The 27,277-nt window shown below is 40.0% G+C and overlaps 4 protein-coding genes across 4 annotated transcripts; all 4 read left to right on the top strand.

Moving 5' to 3' along the window:
* Positions 1–10: 10 nt before the first annotated feature.
* kbtbd4 (kelch repeat and BTB (POZ) domain containing 4) lies at positions 11–7,392 on the top strand. The gene is made up of 5 exons (XM_030730572.1): positions 11–129; positions 1,217–1,691; positions 1,774–1,915; positions 3,958–4,064; positions 4,167–7,392. Exons 2-5 carry the CDS (start codon positions 1,230–1,232, stop codon positions 5,025–5,027), a joined length of 1,572 nt encoding a protein of 523 aa, XP_030586432.1. The 5' UTR covers positions 11–129; positions 1,217–1,229; the 3' UTR covers positions 5,028–7,392.
* A 900-nt stretch (positions 7,393–8,292) lies between these two features.
* rapsn (receptor-associated protein of the synapse, 43kD) lies at positions 8,293–14,482 on the top strand. The gene is made up of 8 exons (XM_030732244.1): positions 8,293–8,903; positions 9,589–9,927; positions 10,627–10,785; positions 11,376–11,474; positions 11,612–11,734; positions 11,844–11,897; positions 12,129–12,328; positions 12,605–14,482. Exons 1-8 carry the CDS (start codon positions 8,679–8,681, stop codon positions 12,675–12,677), a joined length of 1,272 nt encoding a protein of 423 aa, XP_030588104.1. The 5' UTR covers positions 8,293–8,678; the 3' UTR covers positions 12,678–14,482.
* A 254-nt stretch (positions 14,483–14,736) lies between these two features.
* LOC115782314 (zinc-binding protein A33-like) lies at positions 14,737–18,533 on the top strand. Its single transcript, XM_030732425.1, has 6 exons — positions 14,737–15,129; positions 15,351–15,446; positions 15,634–15,864; positions 17,600–17,622; positions 17,704–17,822; positions 17,913–18,533. The coding sequence occupies exons 1-6, from the start codon at positions 14,737–14,739 to the stop codon at positions 18,461–18,463; spliced, it is 1,413 nt and encodes a 470-aa protein (XP_030588285.1). The 3' UTR covers positions 18,464–18,533.
* Positions 18,534–23,371: 4,838 nt separating this feature from the next.
* Positions 23,372–27,180, top strand: LOC115781778 (zinc-binding protein A33-like). The gene is made up of 6 exons (XM_030731633.1): positions 23,372–23,585; positions 23,872–23,967; positions 24,157–24,387; positions 26,309–26,331; positions 26,413–26,531; positions 26,610–27,180. Exons 1-6 carry the CDS (start codon positions 23,409–23,411, stop codon positions 27,158–27,160), a joined length of 1,197 nt encoding a protein of 398 aa, XP_030587493.1. The 5' UTR covers positions 23,372–23,408; the 3' UTR covers positions 27,161–27,180.
* Positions 27,181–27,277: the final 97 nt, after the last annotated feature.

Here is a 27,277-nt window from a genome sequence, read left to right as displayed (position 1 = left end):
AGTAACACAGCTTCACCACATGGGCGCAGTAGCACCACTTGGTGCCGGTGAATGTGTTACATTTGCTCGCTGAAAAAGTTTATTTACTTCCGGTGAGCAGTTTAGTTGAGTTGAGTAGTGGAGCAAAAGGTAACCGTACGTGTTTATTTGTCACCTTTCAAGCATTGCGTTTATTTTGCCTCACTGCCAGTCATAGTAATAACTCAGCCGACACAATTTTACAGTTGAATTTGTGCTCCAGGCGACAGTAGCCTGCTAGCTACTGTACGTGCTAATGCTAGCTAATCATAATCGTGAACTCAACACAGCTAATATGATTAACGCTGTAACTCAGTAATCTTAGCATCCTGCCATGTGAATGAACTTAAAAATAATGTACCTGAAGCGTTTTATTAGTGCATCATAATAGAGCTTTTGAGCAGCTGGCATGTTATTGGCACTCGTTGATTTTGCTTGTTTGTGAATTAACTCGCTAAATTAATGATGTTCGAGACATTTTAGAAACATTTATCAAATGACGCTTAGTAGTTTGGCGAAAAAGATTTACAGTACAAGCTGGGGGATACAGAAATTAAGGGTAGAGTGCATTTAATGGTTGTGTAAATGCACGGTCGATCTCAAGTGACTGGCAAAATGATTATTACACGCAGGAAAAAATGGTACACAATAAAACAGTCGCGTAATAAACAGCACAATAGATTAAGGCATGAAACATTAAAAAAAAAAGCAAAGACTGAGAGAAAGATGTGTAAATTTTGTTTGTGCCCCTCATTTATTTTTTCCTACATATGACAGCTGCTTAAAATAGTTGGCAAGATTATGTGTAAACACACTGAAAGACTTTTTATTTGTAAGTGTGTATATGGTATTTGTTAAAATAGTTATACATTAAATGTGTTAGAATCATTTACATTCATGTTATCATAAGATTCCTAATAACCAGTCTTGAATTTTATGCCAAAATAATTAAGAGTGCAAGAGTTTTCCCACCAAAATATTCTGCTAATTTTTTATCTATAAATTAGAATTAAAAAAAAAAAGATTGTTGATCTTATCTGTTATATACTCATATAGATTCATTCTCCAGTAACATTCACTGAAAATTGAAGCTTATGGAAGAGAAGATTTATCACACAGTCATATTAGTTTTACCTAGATGTACTAAACATATACTGACATCTGTGTATACATGTTGATCGTTGTTACTTTCAAAAAGGCGAGCAGCAAAGATGGAGTCCAGTGAGGAGGGTGGCCTCAGTGTCGGGGGATCTGTGGGTGAGGAAAACTACTTCCTGGGATACACCTTCACGGACCGCTCCCACTCGAGTCGAGTGGTGAAGAGCATCATGGATCTGTGCCTGGAGGACGGCCTGTTTGCTGATGTCACCATTAACGTTGACGGCAAAGAGTTTAACCTGCACCGCTTGGTGCTCTCGGCGCAGAGCAGCTACTTCCGCTCCATGTTTACCTCCAACCTTAAAGAGTCCCACAACCGCACTATTGAGCTTAAGGATGTCAGCGCTACTGTCTTCCAGCTGCTGATTGACTACATCTACCATGGTACCATTAAATTGAGGGTGGAGGACCTGCAGGACACCTATGAGATGGCAGACATGTACCAACTGACTGCTCTGTTTGAAGAATGCTCACGCTTCCTCTCCCGCACAGTGGAAGTCAAGAACTGCTTACAGGTGACTTGCTGATTTGTTTTATTTTGTTTTAACACAGTGTCTCACAGTTCTTGGAATGCGAGTAATCCCTTTTTTTGTCCAGGTGATGTGGCTTGCAGACAGACACAGTGATCAGGAGTTGTATACTGCAGCGAAGCACTGTGCTAAAATCCACCTGGCACAACTGCACCAGACTGAAGAGTTTCTAAATCTGCCTCTTTGTCTGCTGTTGGACATCATAAAAGGTATCACACTTGGCTTCTCTGTCACCAGGTGCCAGACTAACCAGCATTTTGCACATTTTTAAAAAAATATATAATTAGGATTCTTTTGTTGCACTTCACAAAAAAAAAAAAGATGAATGCATAATAACAAAGGCAAACTAATCAAATAAAAATATGAATAACAGCTGTTGAGAAGGGCTAATTATTTTAAACACAGGTATTAGTATTGGCTTTCAGTTTCACAATTGATAGATCCATATGTAAGATATTCTTGAAGGTAGGTTGTCTTTAATAATAAGTATGTATACACTGTGTCTGATGAACTAATTTTAAAAAAATTCCCCTTGATATTCTTTGGATTAAGGCTGCAGTGATTCATGGAATAACTCAAATAATCTGATTGTGAAAAATCCTGGATTTTTCTGCGGCCGTATGTTCTAGACACTCGGGTGAAGAGAGGAGCTGAGCTGTCAACTGATCACCACCTGGTGGTGAGGTGGTGGGGAGGATGCTGGACAGGCCTGGCGCACTAAACGTATAGTGAGGGAAAGCGCTGGGAAAGCCTGGCAGAAGCCCCAGCCTGGGAGATCTTCAACTCCCACCTCCGGCAGAACTATAGACAGCATTCCGAGGGAGGCTGAGGACATTGAGTCTGAATGGACCATATTCTACACCTCCATTGTTGAGGCTGCTGCTCAGAGCTGTGGCTGCAAGGTGGTTGGTGCCTGATGTAGTGGTAATCCCTGAACCCAGTGGTGGTCACCAGACGTAAAGGGAGCCATCAAGCTTAAGGAGGAGTCCTATCGGGCTTGGTTGGCCTTTGGCCAGTGGGAGGAGTTCGGTGAGGCCATGGAAAAAGATTGTTGGATGGCTTTGAGGTGATTCTAGCAAACCAGCAGGTGACTCAGGAGAGGAGAGCAGTGCTCTACTCACACGGTCTATAGTGTGGGTTGGGCGCTGCTGACTTCTACTGAGGCTATTGTTGGGTGGTGGAAGGAATACTTTGAGGACCTCCTTAATCCCACTGACACCTTCTGTAGTGGAAGCAGAGTCTGGGGATGAGGGGGGCGACTCGCCCATCACTGGGGGTGAGGTCACTGAGGTGGTTAAACATTTCCTTGATGTCAGGGCCCCTGGGGTGGACGAGATTCACGATGAGTTCCTGAAAGGCTCTGGATTTTGTAGGGTTGTCTTGGTTGACACGCCTCTGCAACATCGCGTGGCGATATGGGGGTGCCACTAGATTGGCAGACAGGGGAGGCGGTCCCCATATTTAAGAAGAGGGACCAGAGGGAGTGCTCCACATTGGGAGGAGTCAGTTGAGGTGGTTCAGGCACCTGACTAGGATGCCTCCTTGGCGCCTCTTGGGTGAGGTGTTCCAAGCATGTCCTACCAGGAGGAAGCCCCAGGGCAGAGCCAAGACACGCTGGAGAGATTATATTTCTCGGCTGGCTTGGGAACACCTTGGGGTCGCCCCTGGATGATTGGATGATCTGGAGGTGGGGAGTTCTGGGCTTCTCTGCTTAGGCTGCTGCCCCCGCGACCCGGTTAAGTGGAAGAAAATGGATGGATGGATTTTTTTTTTCCATAGGCCAGTAAAAATATACATGGAGCCAGTAAAACTCTGAGCCATTGACCTGGGGCTGTTATTGAGGTATTATTATCATTAATTATTAACATGAATCGTTAACATGTACACCATCACAATTTTAGGCAGCAGGAAACAGATTTTCTTGTCTTAAGCAGGAAAACCCCAGAGAATGTTGATATGCTCGCTTTTCTTCATGCTTCTTTAAAGGCTTATAAAAACACACCGGCTCTTTCACTAGCACACTTAAACATGCAGATATGTGCACAAAAATACACATGAGCACACCAAATTTATTCATATTTTGCTTCCTACTGATGTAAGAAAGCCTTTTAAGAAGACAGAGTAAAGGCTATTTTATTTTATGCCTTAGTTTAGGTTGTATGAATACCTCATTTTATTTGCGATTACTGTGCTCATGATTATTTATTTTTGCATGTTTAAATTTTTTTTAAAATCCCTTGTTTGTATTCAGATGGCGTTCCAAGCTCTCAGAATCCAACAGTAGCCATTGAGTCATGGATAAATCACAATAAAGTTGAGCGAGAGGAGTTTGCTTGCATCCTCCAAGAAAATCTTAAGGTAATTTTCTCTTATATGGAGTTTTTTGAAACATTTTTTTGCTAATTTTTTTTTTTTTAAAGATTTGTATTGCTGATGTTCCCTTTTCTTCTCCATGTCCAGGAAATTGGTGAGAATGTCCATATTTACCTGATTGGGAAAGAGGAAACGAGGACTCACTCTCTGGCCGTGTCGCTGCACTGTGATGAGGACGATGCGATCAGTGTGAGTGGCCAAAACAGTTTATGTCATCAAATCACCGCAGCCTGCAAACATGGAGGAGACCTATATGTGGTCGGGGGTTCTATCCCCCGACGCATGTGGAAGTGCAATATGCACACTATGGACTGGGAGCGCTGTGCACCACTGCCTAGAGACCGCCTCCACCACACCATGGTCTCTGTCTCCACCGAGGATGCCATCTACTCACTGGGAGGTAAAACGCTGCAGGACACACTCTCTAATGCCGTCATCTATTACACAGTTAGGGACAACATGTGGACAGAGACCAGCCAGCTGGACACCGCAGTGTCAGGGGCTGCTGGGGTTAACCTGGGAGGTACCATCTACCTGCTGGGAGGGGAGGAGAACGACATGGACTTTTTCACAAAGCCTTCCCGTCTTATTCAGTGCTTCGACACCTCCTCCCAAAAGTGCCAGATCAAACCGTACATGCTGCCGTTCGCAGGCTGCATGCATGCAGCGGTCCATATGGATGTGATCTTTATCGTAGGAGAAGGAGACTCACTGGTGTGCTACAACCCTCTGCTGGAGAGCTTCACTCGCCTGCGATTCCCTGAAGTGTGGAGCTGCGTTCCTTCACTGTGGAAGGTGGCCAGTTGTAACGGCTGTATATATGTCTTCAGGGACAAATGTAAGAAAGGAGACGCAAATACGTTAAAGTTTAACCCGGCCACATCTGTTGTCTCCGTAATCAGAGGTATAAAAATCCTCCTCACAAACTGGCAGTTTGTTTTGGCCTAACCTCTCCTCTGGATGTTCACACTGTGGTCAACACACCTGCCACAGAGAATCAGGGAAGACTATTGGTTGACTTACCAAAACTTCACTCATGGAGGCGTCCTGTGAGGAGACCTGTCCCCTAGATGTATTTACTCAGCTGGGACACTTATTCCATTCAGACTTTACCACTGGCCCAGCAACAACAGTTCAGCAGTGTGTCGCTTGTATTACAACGTGTCTTATTGTCGGTCCCTTAGCCGAGAAGTCAATTTGTGGTGATGCTGTAAACAGTGATGAACGAATCTATCGTTTTCTGTGCATTCCTCATTTATTGACATGCATGAAAAGCTTCAGTGTAAAAATGTTAATGAAGAAAAAACGTCCTTCACTATATTGTGATTAAGTGTGTCATGATATTGTAGGTCAAATATCATAAAATGTTTTTAAAGTGCCCAAATTATACTTGTTTCCAGGCTCTACTAGGGCCTAAAGCTCTACTCGAATAAGTTTACATGCTTTAATGTTGAGAAACACATTTTTTTTTTAATATTGCCACTCCACTATCTGAAATGCTCCATTTTAGCACCCTGTCTTTTTAAGGTCCAAAGCCTCTGATTGGCTGGTTAGAATGATGAAAGTGAGGCAAAGTTGGATATGTACATAACCAGTGTGGCCCTTCAAAGGGCTGTCGACTGCTAATGAAAAGCTTAAGAAAATGAAAAGCAAAAGACATTTTGTGACTTCTGACTTTTTTTGAATGACCATTTTTACATGTAAATATGAATTAAACAATAGCTCTGACTTATGTGAATGGTAATTTTGTCACGCAGTGTTGATGTTATCAGGATTTTAGCAGTGAAGAGCAGCAGGCTGCAGAGTGACTTGAAAAGTTTACATTAGTCTCACCGGCTTTTGTGAGAACAGATTTATTGGGAATCTGCTGTGTTACAAAGAAACACAGGAGAGATGCAAACGTGAGCTTGGGCTGATAAGGGTGGGATAAAATATTATTAATACAGCATATATTGTGATTTCCTCTTGTACTACAGTTATTGAAACTCGAGTCCATCTATCTATTTGTTCATTTTCCTAACAGCTTATCCTATTCAGGGTGCCCTGGAACCTTTCCCAGGTGTCATGCAACATAAGGCAGGGGACACAGGCAGAGGGCTGAGACGTAGAGTTAGGCAACCATTCACGTTCACATTCACACCTATGGCCAGGTTAGAATCATCAGTTAACTCACTTATCCAGGGCGGGGGCAGCAGCCTAAGCAGAGAAGCCCAGACCTCCCTCTCCCCAGCTCATCTGGGGGCTCATCAGTTAACCTAATTTGCATATCTTTGGACTGTGGGAGGAAACCAGAGTAGCTAGAGAGAGCCTACACAGACCCAGGGAAAGCATACACACTCCACACAGAAAGAAAGGGAGATTTGAACCATGGAACTTCTCGCATCACTGCATTTTACATTTTATATTTTAACTTTGTGCTGGAGCTAATTTAAGTGTAAGTTACAGAAACTCACAGGGAGCTAAATCATGACATTGAATTATGACATTACTTACTATAATGATCATAGCTTATGTATCTGTGTATGTCTGTAGGTACTCTATCCCCTCCTTAACGGGTGGGCCAATCTCAACAAAACTTTGCATGAACATGATCACATACTGTGATCATTAACAGCTATACATTTTTCAAAAATATTTATTATAAATCCCAATTCTATTGATTTTCCAATCTTCATTCTGAATGTGAGGTTATGTTCTCCATCTGGGTTTGTTTCACGTCACATTCAACGTACCCTATCTTTAAGTAATTTAACAATCACCAAAATTTGTATCTGCAACAGAATTTTGTTTGAGTCACCACTAAATACGGAACAAAGACTTTGAAAAAGCACCACAGGCTAGTAATAATAATAAGATATGCACTGACACCACAGTGCTTAAATACATAATCCATACTCCTTTTTTTTTTTTAACCCCTTTTTAGGTGTTTTTTGTTTTGTTTTTTTAATTATACAGATATTGTAATACTTCAGAGGATTGTCTCACAGTCACTGCATTGTGGGACCATCGTTATAGTATCGTACCAGGAGTTATTCTGTGATTTCCCATGAAATGATGGTGGACTATGGGTGTAATTAAGTCAGCTCCAATAACTTTTTTGAAGGCTAAATTACCCATCAGGCAGGTAATCATGCCTGTGTGTTACATAGTGACATAGATAAGTCACAGAAGAAAAGCCTACGTTACAAATGAGGCATTTCTGGTAGTTTAACCGCCACGTTTTCTGAAGGAGAGAAAAAAACCTCTTTAGGTTTGCAAACCATTTACATGCACTAAATCTGATTAATTGAAGGATAGTGGAAACCATAAAGTATAATAGAGACACTTTAACTTGGTGTGCACTTAGAAATGATGACAAAGGATGTTTTCTAACTTTTCAGATTTTCTTGTCTTAAGATTGTATTTTTTGATGTACACCGTACATGTTCAAGTTAACTGTTATCTGAAATGTTAAATATATTGCTGTAGCTACAAGCTGTGAGTGATTGGTTTGATCTTTATTGCCTTTAATGAATTAACAATCTATTATCATTGATCCATGTGTTTAGATACAGTGATGCACTTACAAATTGTGCCGTGTGGGTACTGGAAACTTTTTTGAGGAAAAGTTTCCAGCCCGTTGGCCCGTTTCTGTCCTTGTGAGAGAAAAGGGGCATCGAAGGAGAGAAAGCTACTACACAGACGCCAAAACTTTGATCCCATTGATGTTTTGCAGGGGGCTATGCAGCTGAAACCCAAGCCCAGTAACATGTCAGACTTTGTGAACTATTCTAAGCATCAGTTGCTGACGATGAGATGAGGGGTGGGGGGTTCTGGGGCCACATGTGAGTCTCCATAAGGACTCCCAATAGGAATTGAAACTAAGAGCACCATAAGACAGACGCTTCTTTAATGTTTGGATAGAAGCTGCTCACAAAACGGTGCTGCAGTTCATAGCTGCATGTGTGAGACTCCCTTAGGATGTTTTTAACTCTACAGAAGTTTGTGATGTCACACTTGTAGTTGGTCCTTGAGTGAGGTTTAGTGTAAAGGTAGATTGCTAGGAGCTGTAGTGACCTTGGGACGGTTTGCCTAGGGCAGAACATAATTCCTGAAGGGACACATGGTCTAGAGTGACAGGGCCATCTGCTGTAGCGCCAGCAGTAGGAGGAAGGTGGAGGGGGTTGGACACAGGGGTGCTGAGAATTCCTCTTGCTGGGGTGTGGAGGGACTAGATATTCTGGGATATCACTGCTATCACACTGCTTGGGAAACATTTTTCTTTGACGTGTTTCAAAAGGAAATCTGAGAGAGAATTTTGCAAACACTTAATGGTGAAGGGGAAACATTGCTCGGGTAAATGGGGATGATATTTCCTTGGTGCTCCAGCTCTCCGTAAAGCGCTTGATAATAATGGTCTTGGTGTGTCGCCGTTTTACTTTGGTGGATCCAGTTTCCTTTCCATCTCAGCACAGCCGGAGCTGATAGAGCGGGATCTGGTAGGCCTTCTGGCACAAACCTCTCAGAGGATCATCTTCAAGGGATCTTCTTTGGAGTTGTACTGTTCATGGCACGGATCTACTTTCTTGCTGCCTCACTGAAATTGCATGGCCTAAACGAATGAATATTTTTATGAGGCGCCTTGCACCAGAGATGGGCCAGGACCAAACCAAGCAGCAGATAGAAAAAGGTCTAAGGTTGTATCAGTCCAATCAGACAGACAAAGCTCTGCATGTGTGGACAAAAGTGTTGGAAAAGACCTCGGATCCCGGAGGAAAGTTTCGGGTGCTGGGGTGCCTGATCACAGCTCACTCAGAAATGGGAAAATACAAAGATATGCTCAAGGTAGGCTACCAAAACCACAACAAGCCACATATAATAGTGTAGGGTAGTATTTCTGTAAAGTAATGTAGTAGAAAGTAGTAAAATATCTCTCAGTGATTGTGGCTTATACTTGTATAGCTCATATTCCAAGTCTAAACAGCTATGCTTTATTTGTATTACTTTTGATAAGAAATTAGTCTTTTTTTCATACTGTATGATTATATTTTCTGTTAAGCAACCAGCAGTAGGTGTGTGTATGCGTGGTTCCTGTTGCAGTTATTGAATGTCACTGAATATCTCATAATTTTAAATGTCATCATGTCTGCTGTGGAGTGCAACAGTTGCAGTTGTAGCATGTTAACATTTCCACAATGTGTCAGTGATTATTTAATGAGAACAGGTCAAAGGTTACCTTCTTGTACCCACAGCGATCTTGAGAAGCATGGGTTAATTTGTGGCTTCCACATGATGCGGAGTAAATAAGTGCCCTGCAACCTAAGTATCAGTGTGGGGTGTCTTGTTGACATAATCATCCTTCCTGAAGCAGCGCCCACTCTCACTAACTCAGCCTTAATGAGGACTTTAAAAAATAGGGTCCTTATATCAGAATGGATTTAACAGATACTTTTTATTTTGTATTTGTGTCTAAGTTAAGTTAAGACTGTGCATGCTCCCTGCAACATTTATCCTCTTACTTCCTCTGCAGTACGCCCTTGAACAAATTGACACAGCCAGAGAAATGGAGGACCCAGACTACCTGACAGAGGGCTACCTGAATTTGGCACGCAGCAACGAAAAGCTGTGCGACTTCCAGAAAACAGTGTCCTACTGTAAGACCTGCTTAAACATGCAGGGTACCACTGTCAGCCTGCAACTCAATGGCCAGGTATGTCTTAGCATGGGCAACGCCTTCCTGGGTCTCAGTGTCTTCCAGAAGGCCCTGGAGAGCTACGAGAAGGCCCTGCGCTATGCACACAACAACGATGACAAGATGCTGGAGTGCAGAGTCTGCTGCAGTCTGGGAAACATCTATGTCCAGCTTAAGGTACTCAAAAAGTTGCTTTTTACTCAACTGATGGGAATTTGGCTGAGTTGAAGTGAACCTTGTTTGATCTGATTCTCTTCTCAGTGTTACTTTTTTACTTAATTTCTCTACAAATGAGACATTACTGACATGAGCACTGAATAAGAAATGTTACATACTTTGGCCGTTCCAAACGTCTCCACTGTGTTATTTGAGTAAATCATTCACTGCACTGCACGTGTGATTGCACAATCAACAATGATTTTGCCAGCGTATTCACAGAGTATGACAACACTGCAGAGCATCTGAACCAACATCATCAATGGCTAGCCTGTGTAGAGCTGGGCATTGTAAAACAAGAGCTGAGTGAGTTGGCTGGCTTGTGTGGAGGTTTTTTTTTGTAGTACCCTTGACATCTGAGATTTGTATATGTAATCCCCTGGCTTCCCAGGGAGGATTGGTTTCAATGGGATAGTGATGAAGTTCTGTTTGAAGAATGCACTCATGTGTCACACTATTTTGTGACACAACAAAAAAATTACATCCTGCATCGCAAAACGGGGACACACACAGGCTAAGAGGCACTAAATCTCTGGTCTTTTTCTAAATACTTTCTCATGTTAAGATAAATATAAACCAAAATGCTAATGTTAGTAATATCTAAAAGGATGCGGCGCCATTTCTGGTGTCACCTAAGTTATCATTCACATCTGCCAACAGGACTTTGAGAAAGCCCTGTTCTTCCCCTGCAAAGCGGCCGAGCTTGTCAATGACTACGGCAAAGGTTGGAGCCTCAAGTATCGAGCCATGAGCCAGTACCACATGTCTGTAGCCTACAGGAAACTGGAGCGCCTGCAAGATGCCATGGAGTGCTGTGAGGTATTGTTTTATAACACATCATTATTGTCTTCCCTCGGAGACAAACTTACATAACTCAGAGCCTCTCACACTTTTTGGCTTCCTCGCTCTCTTCTCCCCCCCCCAATGCCTTTGGTTGCTCCGAGGTTGGAGCTGCACAGACAGTAGATGCTGCACTGCTGACAGGTGCAAGTGGCAGTTGTTCTTTTGCACAAGGCCTTAGACCCTGACAAAAATATGCTCACAGAGGCGCGGTTTAAAGTGTTAATGAAGAGGGTGGCTTTAGTCTTCGCTCTGTTCTAATTATGTACTGGGGTGAAAAATAGCTCGATGTCATTGCCTTGGAGTGTAGAAGTATAGTAACAAGAAAGCAGGATGCATTTCAGATTTATTACATTTAGCCAAACAATTTACATAAATGACATATTCAGAATACCAGGGATAACATCTTTTATTTATCCCATCACTTCTCATGCATAAAATGGATACTGCAATACTGAATAAATCTGTGTAATTGTAGTTTAAGAAGATGCAGCTTAGAGTTTACATTTAGAACTGGTTCAGGATCAGACCTCTGATACCGGTAAATAATCTGTCTTGTGCTCCAACAGGAATCCATGAAGATTGCTCTGCAGCATGGTGATCGGCCTCTTCAGGCTCTGTGCTTGCTAAACTTTGCAGACATTCATCGCTGCAGACACGATGTTGATGTAAGGTGCCGATATCGCATCCATATCAATGTAAAGTTTCAAAATTGGTCACTGAGGATAAAGTTCCGTCTATTATACTTAGATGTGTTTACCAGTGCAGTTAACTTTATTTGGATTTTGACTCTTCATATATTTAGAAAGCATTCCCTCGTTATGAGTCTGCACTGGGTATTATGACTGAGATTGGAAACCGTCTTGGACAAGCACACGTCCATCTGGGAGTCGCAAAGAGTTTTCTTCTGCAGAAAGAATTCGATAAGGTGCCTGCAATTACATACAAGTCCAAATTCTGATATTAAACAGACACAATGTTTTATTAGTACTCAAAATAAATGTGGTATTTATTAAGTGTCCCTGTTTATGTGCCAGGCTCTTGATTCTCTGCAGCGAGCACAGGAATTGGCAGATGGAATGGGAAACAAGGTAACTGAATAGGACAAAAGCTGCAGTGATAGCTAATCCATCACTTAGATGAATTTAGCCATTTCTTATTCTAGAGTCTTTCATTCATCGTTGTAAACCTAACCTTTTGAGTTTGTTGCTGTTGTTTGGACAAAACAAGAAATCCCAATACTTTAAAGACTTTATCACTAGTTTCTGATGTTTTTAAGCTATAAAGCAATGACATTATGATTTTTTTTTGCCTTATGAAAGCTGTGCACACTGAAGGTTCACTGCCTGAGCGAAGGGATTTACCGGAGCCAGGGGCAGCTGAACGAGGTCAGAGAGCAGGTGGTGAAGTTCCTCCAGTGTGTCGAGGAGCTAGAGCTCTACTGTGGCATGTGTGGAGAGTCCATCGGGGACAGGGACCAAAAGCTGCAGGCCTTACCCTGTTCCCACATTTTCCATCTCAAGTGGGTGTCTGCTCAAATCTTGCCTGTTATTAGTCACATGTCATTGCTGAAATAATCCCAGAAAGTTGATTCTTTTTATCTGGATGCAGTGTTTTCAGTGGGAGAAATGCTCCTTTAGTCTCCAGGAGACAAATGATGAAATGTTTCTCGCACTGTTGCAACAAGACTTTGCAGAAAAAGTGTTGATTGTGATTTGGATTTTTTCATATTATATTTCATACACAAATTTAGACATAATTTAATGTGTATGTTACTTTGGGTTTTTTTTCCCTTCAGGTGTCTGCAGACAAATGGGACAAAGGGTTGTCCCAAATGTTTCAAGTCCTCCATGAAGCCGGGATTTGTGTGATTGTGAGACTGCGTTTGTGCGTCGGATCTGCAGACACAGCGTGGTGCCTCACAGGCTCCTGACTGATCTGAGAGAAGCAGGCAGCCTCAGGATGTGCTGAGGAGTAATTTCACTGCTCTGTGCAGAGGATGCTGAAGTGAACCCAGAGGGTCATAGAGTTTGGCTCAGAAGACACGATCGAGGCATCCGTCTTATTTAGACATCAGTCTGAAGCTGACAGAGGAAGTATAACTGACACAGTGTTACAATTCATGATAAGCTGAAGAGCCTACGTCGTCTCAGATGACCGGCCATTTGTTGCAGCATTTAAACAGGAGATGGACCGTCAAAAGAACATTTGCAGCTTAGTGCGTTTGTTATTTTACACGCTGGACTTGTTTAGTAAAAAGTGGGATGAAACGACGTCTCCCCAGACACGGCTTGTTGTTCAGCTTCACTACTGACTTTTTACAGCGCAACACATTGTTCTTTACTCAACGGTCGAGCCTTATTTATTATTGTATCCATGTACATACTATTCTCGTGTTCATTTGTTTTAAAAGTTTGATTTATTTGACGTGTTTTGTAAATCCTGAAACTAACTAAGATCTCTTAACCATTCAAAAACTAGTATGTCTTTACGAAACAGGTACATGCAGCTGTTTTCTTTTGTCCTTATTCACAGAGATCAAGGAGCCAGCCAGATACCTTTTCCTTTCATTTTTGGGAATGTTTTACATTCATTGATTCAAAAGTCATTGAGAGAAAAACCTGCTTGGAAAGGATCTTTGACCAATCACACACTTACACACAGTTATTCGGGGCAAATGCATTCAGTATATTTTAATCTAATGTATTTGTAATATGGCTGAAATGGTAAAATCTCTGTGGTTATATTAAGATAATTTACTTGCAAAGGTATTGAGTAGAGCAGCTGAGATATCATATCAGTGAGTGGTTGCATGTTTTTTTATTTACGATGCTGACACATCAAAATATGCATCCATGTAACTGCCTATGTACCTATTTCTTTACTTTTTTCTTATTTAGTGGTTTTTCTTATTCATATTCCCTAAAAATCATTTCTAAGGAATGATATGGAAAAAGCTGTCATGGCTTGGTGTTTTTCGTATACAGTAGTATTTTTTTTTCTCAAAAACTGATGCTCCTTTTACTAAATTTCCTACTTCATACTTTAGAGCCCTCTCTCTGTACGGTGTTTAAGTATGTTGACAGAGAAGGGTGAGAGCGACACATTAACAGAACTTTTACTGCACAAGCACTTATATTTCTGACTATAAGAGCACCACTTGACCTTGCTTCTAAACAGCATCTGGTTCTTATTTGAGCGCTCTGCATTCAAAATAATGCTGATTCACTGTTTACCTATAGCCAGTCGGTGTAATGCACAGTTATTATCTGCAGTTTATTCTTGTTGTTTTGTCTGGAGTATTAAAAACAACTTTATTGACAGTACAGCCACTCATCTTTAACAATTTAAACTACCTCTGTTTTTGCCTTTGAGGATAAACGCAGTAATACCGCAACATTTAAATACATGTACATTTGTTATGTTTTTTTCTAGACGTCATGTCGATATAACCTTGATTTATTTGATCATGTGTCAGTTATCCAGACATGGATCGAGCCCGGTTCATGGACATCTTTGCTAAAATTTTCTTTCTGTCTGAGATGAGGCTTAATCCATGTCTGAGACGCTAGCTGTTAGAGTCTGACTACGATGCATTGTTAATATATTTATGCATTTAGTCAAACCTCATTATTGTGTTTAATATGGAAACATTTTATGGAGGTAAATAAAACACCCTGAAAGTGACTGTAAGTGTAACTATTTTGTGATAGTTTGCATTTTTGTTGGTAATTTGGTTATTTTCCACAACCACAGCTTCAGTAAGTGCTGTATTTTGTGGTTGACATTCATAATTAACCAGAAATACCAGTTGGGCGGCTTTTACTGAAACTTGGAAGAGTTCTGAGTTACACCGCCTACGGTCACAATACCCGAAGTCTATAAAGGAAGATTTCCTGTAAGCTCACTTGACAGAAACACTTCAACCAGATGGCTGCAAAAAACTCTTCGTCTTACGAGGACATAACTTGCCCTCAATGTACGGACATTTATTGCCTTCCTGTTCTTTTAAAATGTGGCCACAATATTTGTAGAGTTTGCTTATTTAAATTCTGGGAATGGAAAGGATTGCGAGAATGTCCTGTGTGTGGCCATGTGTCTGACACCGGGAGGCCTCCTATTAACCTGGCACTGCACAATGTTGCAAAGGAACACAAAGTGCTTATTATGACCAAGAATCGAGACAAATGTTTTCAACACAGCGAGAATTTGCAGATCTTTTGTCACAATGACGAAGAACTCATCTGTGTTATCTGCCAGCTTTCAAACGAGCATAAAATCCATGACTGCAGCCCAGTAGAAGAAGCTGCCCAACAGAAAAAGGTATGTAAAAATGGAAATGGGTGGAGGGGGAGTTGGATACATACACAACAACAAATCCATTATGCCATTTACTGTATCGTAATAATTCAGTTTGCTAAATCTAAGAAAATAAAAATGTCCACATTTTTTTGTGATATTAAAAAGAAGCACATAAAAAAAAATTATCAGAACTACTCGTGTTTGTTTGAGCTCTAGATTTTTAATTTCTTTGTACATTTCAGGCAGAAATTTCAGCCAGCCTCGAGTCCTTGAAGAGAAAACTCAAATTACTGATTGATACAAAGGAGCAATGGGAGGAAATAAAAACCTATATCCAGGTAAAGGTTTTGGTGTGTTTCACAAGTCTACCTGTGCTTCTCCTTCTAATGCTGGCATTTTAACACTGACTCTTAGTGTGACATTTTCATTTTGCCTCCAGCTTAGATGGAAAAAAAAGAATCACTCAGCATGACAACCACTCAATATGTTTATAAAAAAAATCCCCTACATTACTTAACATTACAGACACAGGCATGTGAAACTGAAACAGCCATTAAGGAAGAGTTTAAGAAGCTCCACCGGTTCCTTCAGGAGGAGGAAAACACCAGACTGCAGGCGCTCAGACTGGAAGAGGAAACCAAGACCCACATCATGTGTAAGAAGCTGGAAAACATCAAAGACCAGATCAACGCTCTCTCCTCCACCATCAGTGATATTGAAACATCCCTCAAAGTACATGATATGCAGCTTTTACAGGTATATGCATTACCATGATTTATTGAAAATTTCCAGGGATGGCAACAAAAAGACACAATAAATATTTTAAAAAAAAATCCATCCATTCAACATCTTATCCCGTTCAGGTTCGAGGGGGGGCTGGAGCCTATCCCAGCTGTCATAGGGCAAGAGTCAGGGTACAGCCTGTACAGGTCGCCGGCCTGTCGCAGGGCTAACACAGAGAGACAGACAACCATCCACACTCACGGGCAATTTAGAGTCACCAATTAACTTAACCCCAGTAACTGCATGCCTTTGGACTTTGGGAAGTAACCGAAGTACCTGGAGAAAACCCACGCAGACACAGGGAGAGCATGCAAACTCCACAAGAATGGCCAAGGTGGAATTGTACCCAGTCCTTCTGGCTGTGAGGCAATACGCCACCGTGCTGCTTTAAAAAATTAGTAAGTAGACAGGTGCTAAATGCTATGCATGGCAAATAAACATTTTTATGAGACATAGCTGTGCACAGTCCTGACGGTAACATTGTACTTTGTTTGTACTGCGTTAATAGAAAAGACTGTATATAAAAGATGGCTAAATCAACGATAATGTAACACATTATTTTGTGAAGTCCTCTTTTGAAGTCTCAGGTTTTTCTCTACAGTTTAAATCATGTTCTTTTGAAACTAGAAGCATCACCTCTAGCTGCCTGCATATGCATTCACCTATCACTCAAAGCAGCTATATTGGTGGTAACATGGGGGTTGCTCATGTGGCTCAAAAGCCTGCTGAGTGGAGAGTTGTTCAAAATGGTTCCTGTCATAGTTCTACTTAACGTGTATGCAATGTTTTGCACTTCTATATTTCAAGTCCTTTGGTCTATATATGTGTCAGAGCTTTCACTATATACTTGTAAAATTGAGGGTCAGAAGGTTTACAGCTCCTGTGTGGTGTCTGATCGATCTTTGTGTTAAACTGTGTGTTAAACTGCATTTATGTATAGGTTTTCTCCTTTAGGATTATGGCCTTGAGTTCAGGGCTGCTTTGATCAGTAAATGGTATGAGAGAGTTTAATCTCTTGTTGCTCTCTCCAAAAAAGAGAATGACCTCACATACATGCAGGAAACAAGCTATACCTGATTTTTCAGAAAATACTATATATGGTGTTTGTACTGCTATGCTAAAATTCTATGTATGCATATGTGGTCTCTTTCCTTAAAGCCTTTGTTGGTTTGTGCAGAAGGGTAACTTGAGATGCAGCACAAAGGAATGCATAGAATGTCTTTGTAGGATCTCTGGCTTGCCATATAAGGTAATGTCCAGATGTCCAGCTATAGGTTAGGAGGCTGGAGCTGTTTTCATAACCATATATGGAAAGGCAGGATGTGGGGGTTTGCCAACATTATGGTATATAACCTCTGTCTCTTCTTTTGTTTAGTGGAGTTAGGAAGATTGGGCCTCCTGTCCCCCGATGGCTTTACAAAGCATCGGTTTTAACATTGTCTTTTTTGTAAATAAAGTCTATGTTATACATTAAGACTGTCGGCGAAGGATTTCTTCAATACACAACATTATGACATCAAGATCAAGAAACTACACCTGTCATCATAGAGGCTATTGCTGATTGCACATATACAGTATGTGTGGTTTTCAACAACTGCACAAGTTTTATACCTTTTATCCATTTCCAATAATGCAACACTACTATAGATGTGATTTTGCAATGCAATGTGTTCCTAATGTACTCTTTCTTCACTTTTTTCAACTCAAGGACTATAAGAAGACAAAGAAAAGGTATGCATAACCCACTATCTGCTAAAATTGACATCACCCTTTTCCATAAGAGAATGCTCTAATAATTTTAGTATGTTTCAGGCTCCAGTGCAACATTCGAGAGCCAGAGGTTGTCAGAGATATCCTGATAAACTCTGCAAAACATCTGGGATTGCTTAGTTTTGGAATTTGGAAGAAGATGGAAGACATTGTCAGATGTGGTGGGTTAATGATAAGTTTCCTGCAAGTTCAAGTCCTGGAAGCCCTAAGTTTTATCATATTTTAATTGAAACAAACTTTATGTTTTCCAGTTCCTGTTGTTCTGGATCCAAACACAGCCCATGCTAACTTAAAGTTCTCTCAAGAACTGACCTGTGTGCACTACAACAGTAAACAGTTCCTACCTGACAACCTTGAACGCCTCACCAACCGTGTTTCTGTGCTGGGAGCCAATGGCTTTACATCTGGAAAGCACAGGTGGATCGTAGATGTAGGAAATGGCCAAGATTGGTACATCGGAGTGGCCCTGGAGTCAATCCAAAGAAAGAATACCATCTTCCTCAGCCCTGCTGAGGGCGTCTGGGTAATTGGCCTGAGCAACGGAAACTCACTGTGGGCTCAGACCACAACTCGCTCCAAGCTCCCGATAAAAGAGAAGCCCCAGAGGATTACTGTTGAGCTGGACTATGAAAAAGGAAAAGTCACTTTCATCAATGCTGCTGATTCTACAAAGATTTACTCGTTCAAAGACAGATTTTCTGAGAGGATTTTCCCCTACTTCGCCCCTGGATTGTGTGAGGACACAAAAAACTCAAGCGTGCTGACAATCTGTCCCCAGATAATCAAAGTTGAAGTAGAATAGATACAGCAGATAGAGGTAAAAGAGAGGTTGCATTATGTTGACCAGGTTTTGCAGATACAGTGATTGACAAGAGAAGATTTAATGAAATAAGACAGTAAACATTTTTAGACACCATTTTCTTTTTTTATGTTGCACAGGTATAGCCACAGAAAAAATGAGGCTCTCTGTCTTCAGGCGCAAAGTGATTTTTTTTGGCTTAGTCTTCAAATATGTTGGCAAAAAAAAAAAAAAAAAAGTCTTAAGTCTTCTCGGTCTGAGAAATATAAATCAGGCTGAATTAAATACCGGGTGGCAATCTGCTAACAACTGTGGCATAGAATATAATCCATAAAGGGGGCTAAAAAATAAAGGCATAACCCCCAACCATGTCAAAAGAATGCACTGAAAAAAATGACAACAGCGCTGGTTCGAGTCCCTGCCCGTCACCAATTTACCCGCGTGTCTTCCCCTGTATCTTTCCCCCATTTCCTGTCTCTCTCCACTGCCCATAAAAGCTGCTGTGGTTAAAAAAAAAAAAAAGTTTTTGCTAATCATGAAGATAATTAGAGCCTGCCCAGTTTATTGGTGGACCTATATTATTGGCCAGTTTTAGCTATTTGTTACTCTATTGATATTGGCATTTATAACAGCTGATAAATTTCAGAATTTTTAAAAGTAAAGAAGAGATGGGATAGACTCCCTTGAGTGTTAATCTTGCATAGTTTGTCCAATAGGGGGCACTCTGCAACTGTTGCCAAAAGGTATTTGAAAATACCACAAACACAACCAGCTGATCTGAGCAGAGTCGGGCAGAGAGTAAACAAGGAAATAAATAAATACACATACCAAATCTTAGAGAAATCTCCTTATGTTTCAGCTGTCTGAAAGGAAATCAAATATTGGCTGACAGAATGTTTTTAACCAAATATCGGTATCAGTATTAGTCACAATAATCCTAAAAATCGGTTGGGGTCCTAAAGATATTAGTACTCAATAAAAGAGAAGCAGGAAAAAACAATTGCTATAAGATAATTCATATTAGCAAAACAAAAAATAAACCTTTAGAAAAAACAAATAACGTCATTACTTTTACTTTTTTCAGCGTTAGACTCGGCTCAAAACATGACTCTCAGATTTAGGGAAAAAATGTTTTCCATACATTTTTAAAAGGAAATGTATTTTTGTGTTAAACACCTTTACGGCCTAAAAGCAAACAAACTGGATACTGCGTGGTTGAGGTGCGCCACCACCCCTGAGATTGTTTGAGCACTCAAAGCACTTTCTGCTACAAGCTTCATTCACCACAGCACTGAGACTGCCCTCGTCAAAGTGTTCAATGATATCCACACAAATACAGACTGCGGAAAAACCACAGTGCTGGTTCTACTGGACCTTAGCACAGCATTTGACACTGTTGACCATGATATATTACTAAAGCGACTGGAGAACTGGGTCGGACCCTCAGACACAGTACTTAACTGGTTCAAATTGTACCTAAAGAACAAGAACTTCTTTGTGTCAATAGGCAACTTCTTTTCAGAGCAGACAGGAGTCACATGTGGAGTACCCCAAGGTTCAATCCTGGGACCCTTTCTATTTAATATCTACATGTTCCCACTAGCTCAGATTATAACAAGTAATAAGATTATTTATCATAACTATGCAGATGATATACAGCTCTATATCACGTTATCACCAGGTGACTCAGAACCTATCCAAGCACTGAACAAATGCTTAGAACAAATCAATGTGTGGATGTGCCAAAACTTTCTTCAGCTGAACAAAAACAAAACTGAAGTTATTATCTTTGGACCTAAAGAGGAACGATCAAGAGTCAGCACGCAGCTTCAGCTACTACAATTAGAAACCTGTGAACAGGCCCGAAATCGGGGTGTAGTAATGGACTCAGACCTAACAGTTACAAAAACAGTTACAAAGTCAGCTTTCTACCACCTGAAGAACATTTCTAGAATTAAAGGACTAATGTCTCTACAAGATCTAGAGAAACTCATCCATGCATTTATCTTTAATCGCATTGATTATTCTAACAGTAGCTTCGCAGGTCTGCCAAAAAAATCAGACAGCTGCTGGTAATCCAAAATGCTGCTGCTCGTGTTCTCGAGACTTTCTCAAGACTAGAAAATAGAGCACATCACCCCAGTTTTAAAGTCCTTACACTGGCTACCTGTAGCTCAGAGAATAGACTTTAAATACTTGTATTAGTTTATAAATCGCTGAACGTTTTAGCACCACAATACATACAGATTTACTATCGTGGTATAACCTTCCAGAACACTCAGGTCTTCTGGTTCCAGTCTACTTGTATCCCCAGAACCAGAACCAAATATGGAGAAGCAGCTTTCAGTTTTTATGCACCTTTAATCTGGAACAAACTCCCAGAAAACTGCAAAACAGCTGAAACACTAAATTCCTTTAAATCAAGACTGAAAACCCACCTGTTTAGAGCTGCCTTTAATTAGTAGTCCACAAACAAATCCGGGTGAAAGCTGCTCTAAACAAAATCTCTTATTACACATTGACCATCTCCCTATAATTGATTGATGTTTTTAATGCTTTTAATGATTTTACTGTACATTTGTTTGATGCTCTTATGATGTAAAGCACTTTGAATTGCCTTGCTGCTGAAATGTGCTATACAAATACATTTTTACTTACTTACTTTACCCATTCACACACATTCATACAAGCACCGAAGCACTTTTAACCTAACACTCACTCACACTGCAATGGATGCACTGGGGGCAACTCAGGGTTGTGAATCTTGCCCAGGGATACTTCAACATGCAGACTAGAGCCGCCAGGGATCAATCCACCAACCTACTGATTAGTAGCTAACCCACTTTACCAAGTGTTAGCACAGACACTTTGAATGGTGTCAGCCTTTGTGGCAGCACTGATGAACGTGTCAGCATCATCATGTGAGGCACCGGCTGCAATGATGTCGCAGGTGCCTGCTGACGCTGACTGTAGACAGGTCAAACAAAACACTTTTATTTGTTTAGGTGTTTCTGACTCAAATTAAGTATTTTACTTGTATTTTGTTTGTTTGTTTTATTTTTAATTGTGTGAGTTTTATTATTATGATTTAGTATTTTGCATACTTTTACTTCCCATATTTAGTTACTTTTACTTCCACTGAGGGTGGCATTAACTAAATGAGACCAATTGTAGCAGTTTTAATGCTGTTATTTAGTTTTGAGTTATACAATTATTCAACTGCCAAACAATTATTATTTGTTGTTATTATTATTATATTTGATTTCTTATTTCTTATGTTTTGGGGAATTTGGGGAAGTTTATTTATTCTCTACTTTTGGTCAGTCTGTGTTGTTCTACTCTGTGTTGAGTATATGAATAACATGACTAGTGTGTGTAGAAGTGGGAATTATAAAATAAGGGCAAAGTATGTCAGCTGGCTCTTTTTTTAACCCCCTTGCTTGGTTTGGTAGATTTGGTTTGTATCATGTTATTTTTCGAAACATGAAACATTACATCCTTCAAAGTACTACAGGGACACACAGGCTAACTAAATTTCTGGTGGTCTGAATATCATTTAACTCATGTACTGTTTTCAGTTTTGGGACTCTCTGGTATCCCTCAGGTCAAATTGACCTGGGACATATTTGGGGTTTTAAAAACTAAAAGAAAATTTTACTTCACTGACCATTAACACCTGTTGTCTCTATCTCAATTTAAAATAGAGAGACCACATACGTTTAATGAATGCAATCAGTCTCTAGAACACAATTAACAATGGAAGTGTGATTTGTTTTTTTGTCATAAGCATAGAACTGATGATAAAAATCCACTACACTCAAGATTCTGGTAGCCACTGAGGCCGTTTTACATATCTAGCATCAATTTTGTCCCCTAGTTTCTTTCAGCAGCTCCTCCTTCTGGCTTCCCTGCAAAAATTAGCCTGTTCCATGCAAAATATTAAATGGCATCACATGCAGCCCAGATTTTGATGCTCGATTTTGAGCACACATGTTATTGAGTTTCAGGCAGAAAAAATTATGCCTATACCATTTTTGTTCTTGTAAAAATTTGAAATTGGTCGATTTGACCTGAATACCATACAAGGGTTAAGTTTGAGTACTCATACAAAGACAATTGCAAACCCAAATGCTAATGTTAGTAATATCTAACAGGATATAGCGCCATGTCTGGTGTCACCAAAGTCATTATTCACATTGGCCAACAGGATTATAAGACACATCATTACTATCCTCTGAGACAAACATACAAAAGACTCTCATGGCTTCCTCACTATCTTGGAGGAGAAGTCTGTCTGGGAGTCAGAAAGTGCTGGGTACTCCAAAACAAATTTGACAAGGTTCCTGTAGGCTAATTATATAGAAAGCTACATTTTTGCATAAACTTGACACTATTGTTTCCTATATTTTGAAGCAGCCCTGTTACCTGGGAATTGGTAGATGGAATGAGGAAGAAGCTACAGTAACTTACCAGGACAAGAGCTGCAATGATTATCAGTAGCTGATCCATTTATAAGATTAATTTAGCCATTTCTCAATCACGATTTTAAATCAACAAACTAAACAGGTACATGCGGCAGTATGGAAATAGAATATGGAAAATTAAGCTCACTGGAAGTAAATGTGATTTTTCTGTGAACCTTAAATTTTTTTTAACTCAAAATAACTGCCATGGTCCACCGCTGCATCTTCAACATCTTTGTTTCTCTCTGGATGACGTGCATGATTACCTAGAAATACTAGCTGGCCAAGTTCTACAGGAAGTTGGAAGCCTTCCCAGTTGCGCCATCAGCAGTCACAACACTTGCATAAAAGGAGTTTTCCTGCAGTCTGAGTTGACAGAAACAGTTTAACCTTCACCCAGTAAAGTGCACCAACATTTGTTGCATTTCTGTTGCTTTGTAATCAGGCCACAATATTTGCAGTGTGGGGCTATTTAAATACTGGGAATGGAAAGGGTCTCGCCAATGCCCATCAAGAGTCAAGGCAAATGTTTTCACCACAATGAGAAGTGGACTATTTTTTGTCACAATGATGAAGAGCTCATTTGTGTTACCTGCCAACTATCAAAGGAGCACAAAATCCATGACTGCCACCCAGTAGAAGAAGCAGCCCAGCAGAAAAAGGTATGTAAAATTAGAGAGAAAAAAATATTGGGGTGAAGTTGTTGGTATACTTAACCCACAAGAAATGGGACTTTAATTAATGATTTCAATTATGAATTCTTAATTATGTTTGTAAAATGTACAATAATAGTAAAATGAGTGGGCCTAATATATGTCAAATAAAAGCCTCAAATACTCAATCTTCATTCACAGTAATATTAAACAACAACACAGAAAACTGATTATCAGGGCTAATCACGTGTTTGCTTGCTGTCTGGATTTTTAAATTCTTCTTTGTACATTTCAGGCAGAAATTTCAGCCAGCCTCGAATCCTTGAGGAAAAAACTCAAAGTACTGATCGAGACAAAGGAGCATTGGGAGGAAATAAAAGCCTATATCCAGGTGAAGGTTTTGGTGTGTTTTTCTATTGCCTCTGATTATGGCCTTTTAATGCTGACTCTTACTGTGACATTTTAATTTTGCTTTCAGCCTAGACAGGAAAAAAAATTTAAAAAAATCACTCAGCATGACAACCATTCTTTCTGTTTGTTTGCATAAAAAAAAAATCCCCCATATTACTCAACATTACAGACACAGGCATGTGAAACTGAGACAGCAATCAAGGAAGAGTTTAAGAAGCTCCACCGGTTCCTTCAGGAGGAGGAAAACACCAGACTGCAGGCGCTCAGACTGGAAGAGGAAACCAAGACCCACATCATGTGTAAGAAGCTGGAAAACATCGAAGACCAGATTGACACTCTCTCCTCCACCATCAGTGATATTGAAACAGCCCTCAAAGTACACAATATGAAGCTTTTACAGGTACATGCTTTACCATTATTTACAGACAGCTGTCATAAAAACAGTCGAGACAGACACAAGTCAAAAACAGTAAAGTCAAAAAGAGTCAGATATTATACATGGAAAAAAATAACCAAAAACACATTAACCAAAATCATATTTTGCACAAAATTTGTTTACATATTTTATTTCATACTCTTTCCAAAATTTCTTGGTTAAACTAAAAATGTGAGACAAACATTTCTGTTAAACCGACTTGTCCACTTGTCAGTATAAAATATAAATGTAACTTCCTGGTCTGAAAAGCCAATGCAGATGTTTTTTTGTTTGTTTGTTTTGTTTTGTTTTTTTATTTAGGAAATAATTTGTTAACAAACACAAAGAGAAAATGAGGAACAGAGCACAGGAAGTGAAATAAAATATGCCAGGCTTCTACAGTAAATACATTGGTACAAAAACAAAAAGCAGATATTACAGAAATTATGATAAATTAAAAACATTCAGTGACTTGCAACATTCATAAGTGTTTACAGCTTGTTTTTTTGTACTCTTATAGTGGATAAGGATGGTTCTATTTCCTTAACCAAAACTGTAAAAAAGGGTGAAGATGATGAAAACTTACATTTGTGGATATGAAATGTGTCAAACATAATTAGATTAATTGTCAGTCTTTTGTTTGCATTTGTATTCTTTCCACAAAAACCAAAAATAATATGCTCACACCTTAGTGAAAATTTAGTATCAATATTATTATTATTACATTCTTTCCAAAATTTTCTTGTGATACAATTCCAGAATAAATGGCCGATTGTTTCTGAATGTTCTTTACAGAACTTACAGTTGGGGTCAATTGTTTTAATATATTTCATCATGTATTGATTAGTGGGATAAATTCTATGTAACAATTTCTCATTTTGTTGTTTATCAAAAGCTTCTGGTGAAGTGTCCATACTTTTTTCCACAGTGTCAATGCAGAAGTGCCTTGAACCTGCATTTTTTTTAATGGTCCCTGTGAGACTTGTGGTGCTGTAGAAGTTGATGTAAACATTGCTTTCTAACTTGACCTCTGTAAACGCTTTCCTGCTGAGTTTGTGGTCTCGGTTGCCTATTTGGATTATACTGAATAAAAAATTGAGTCCCATTCATAAATGTTGCTCATACTATATTTAAGAGGATCACCGGCAAACAATTTGCCATAGAAAAGTTGTGCGTGTAGTTTTACAGTCAGTCTCTGCCCCTCACTCATTACATCCGGTCACAAAAACAGCTTCAAAGACTTCAAAATGGGACTTCAGAAATGACTGGATGGTGTCACTACATCCATCGCTTGCAGTGTCTATGGATGTAGACCATTAGTTTGTGTCCTGTTTTGAAGCCTCAACATTTTCTTTGTGGCTTTTATGTTGTTCTTTTGGAACAAGAAGTGAACACAAGTCTTAACAACATTGTTATCAAATTATGCTTTGTCACACTTACATGTTTCATAGGATCAGGAAGGTTTGGATAACCTTCTCGCATAATAAGTGAGATCACCATTTAAAAACTGCATTTTGGATTTGTCCTCCAAGCCAAAATTCAGGGGATTATGATGCCATTAGGTATCATTGGTGTTACAAGTCTTTAGCAATTATCATGGTGTCACACAAAGTTTCATGGTAATCCTCAGTCCGTGGTAATTGTTTACATTTTCCAGACAGGATCAAAATTGTGGCCATTCATGTGGCTTGATGTATTGCGTCTCTGTATTTCTGGTCCTTGTATCTGTCAGTTTTCACTGTGTACTTCTTAAATTGAGGTTCAGGAGGTTTATGACACCTCATCATAGAGGCTGTTGTTTATACAGCATGTATTATGTTCCAATAATGCAACACTACTATAGATGTGATTTTGTAATGCAATGTGTTCCTAATGTACTCTTTCTTCACTTTTTCTTCAACTCAAGGACTATAAGAAGACAAAGAAAAGGTATGCATAACCCACTATCTGCTAAAATCAGCATCAACCTTTTCCATAAGAGAATGCTCTAATAATTTTAGTATGTTTCAGGCTCCAGTGCAACATTCGAGAGCCAGAGGTTGTCAGAGATATCCTGATAAACTCTGCAAAACATCTGGGATTGCTTAGTTTTGGAATTTGGAAGAAGATGGAAGACATAGTCAGATGTGGTGGGTTAATGAAAAAGTTCAAGTCTGCAAGCTCTAAGGCTATAATATTTTAATTGAACCAAACTTTGTGTTTTCCAGTTCCTGTTGTTCTGGATCCAAACACAGCTCATGCTAACTTAAAGTTCTCTCAAGAACTGACCTGCGTGCAATGTGACAGTAAACAGCTCCTACCTGACAACCTTGAACGCCTCACCAACCGTGTTTCTGTGCTGGGAGCCAATGGCTTTACATCTGGAAAGCACAGGTGGACCGTAGATGTAGGAAACAGCCAAGATTGGTACATTGGAGTGGCCCTGGAGTCAATCCAAAGAAAGAATACCATCTTCCTCAGCCCTGCTGAGGGCGTCTGGGTAATTGGCCTGAGCAACGGAGACTCACTGTGGGCTCAGACCACAACTCGCTCCAAGCTCCCGATTAAAGAGAAGCCCCAGAGGATTACTGTTGAGCTGGACTACGAAAAAGGAAAAGTCACTTTCATCAATGCTGCTCATTCTACAAAGATTTACTCTTTCAAAGACAGATTTTCTGAGAGGATTTTCCCCTACTTCGCCCCTGGATTGTGTGAGGACACACAAAACTCAAGCGTGCTGACAATCTGTCCCCAGATAATCAAAGTTGAAGTAAAATAGTCTCATGTACAGTAAACAAACACATCTCTCCAGGGGTAAAAGACAGGCTCCATTATGTGTCATAGTAGTACCACTAATGTGTTCCTTTAATATTGTGACTGAAAAACAGTGAACAAG

This window comes from Archocentrus centrarchus, chromosome 6 (genome assembly GCF_007364275.1).
Source record: "Archocentrus centrarchus isolate MPI-CPG fArcCen1 chromosome 6, fArcCen1, whole genome shotgun sequence".
In the NCBI taxonomy this organism is placed as follows: Eukaryota; Metazoa; Chordata; class Actinopteri; order Cichliformes; family Cichlidae; genus Archocentrus; species Archocentrus centrarchus.
The sequence above is the reverse complement of the archived record's forward strand: the minus strand, read 5'-3'. Positions and strand labels throughout refer to the sequence as shown.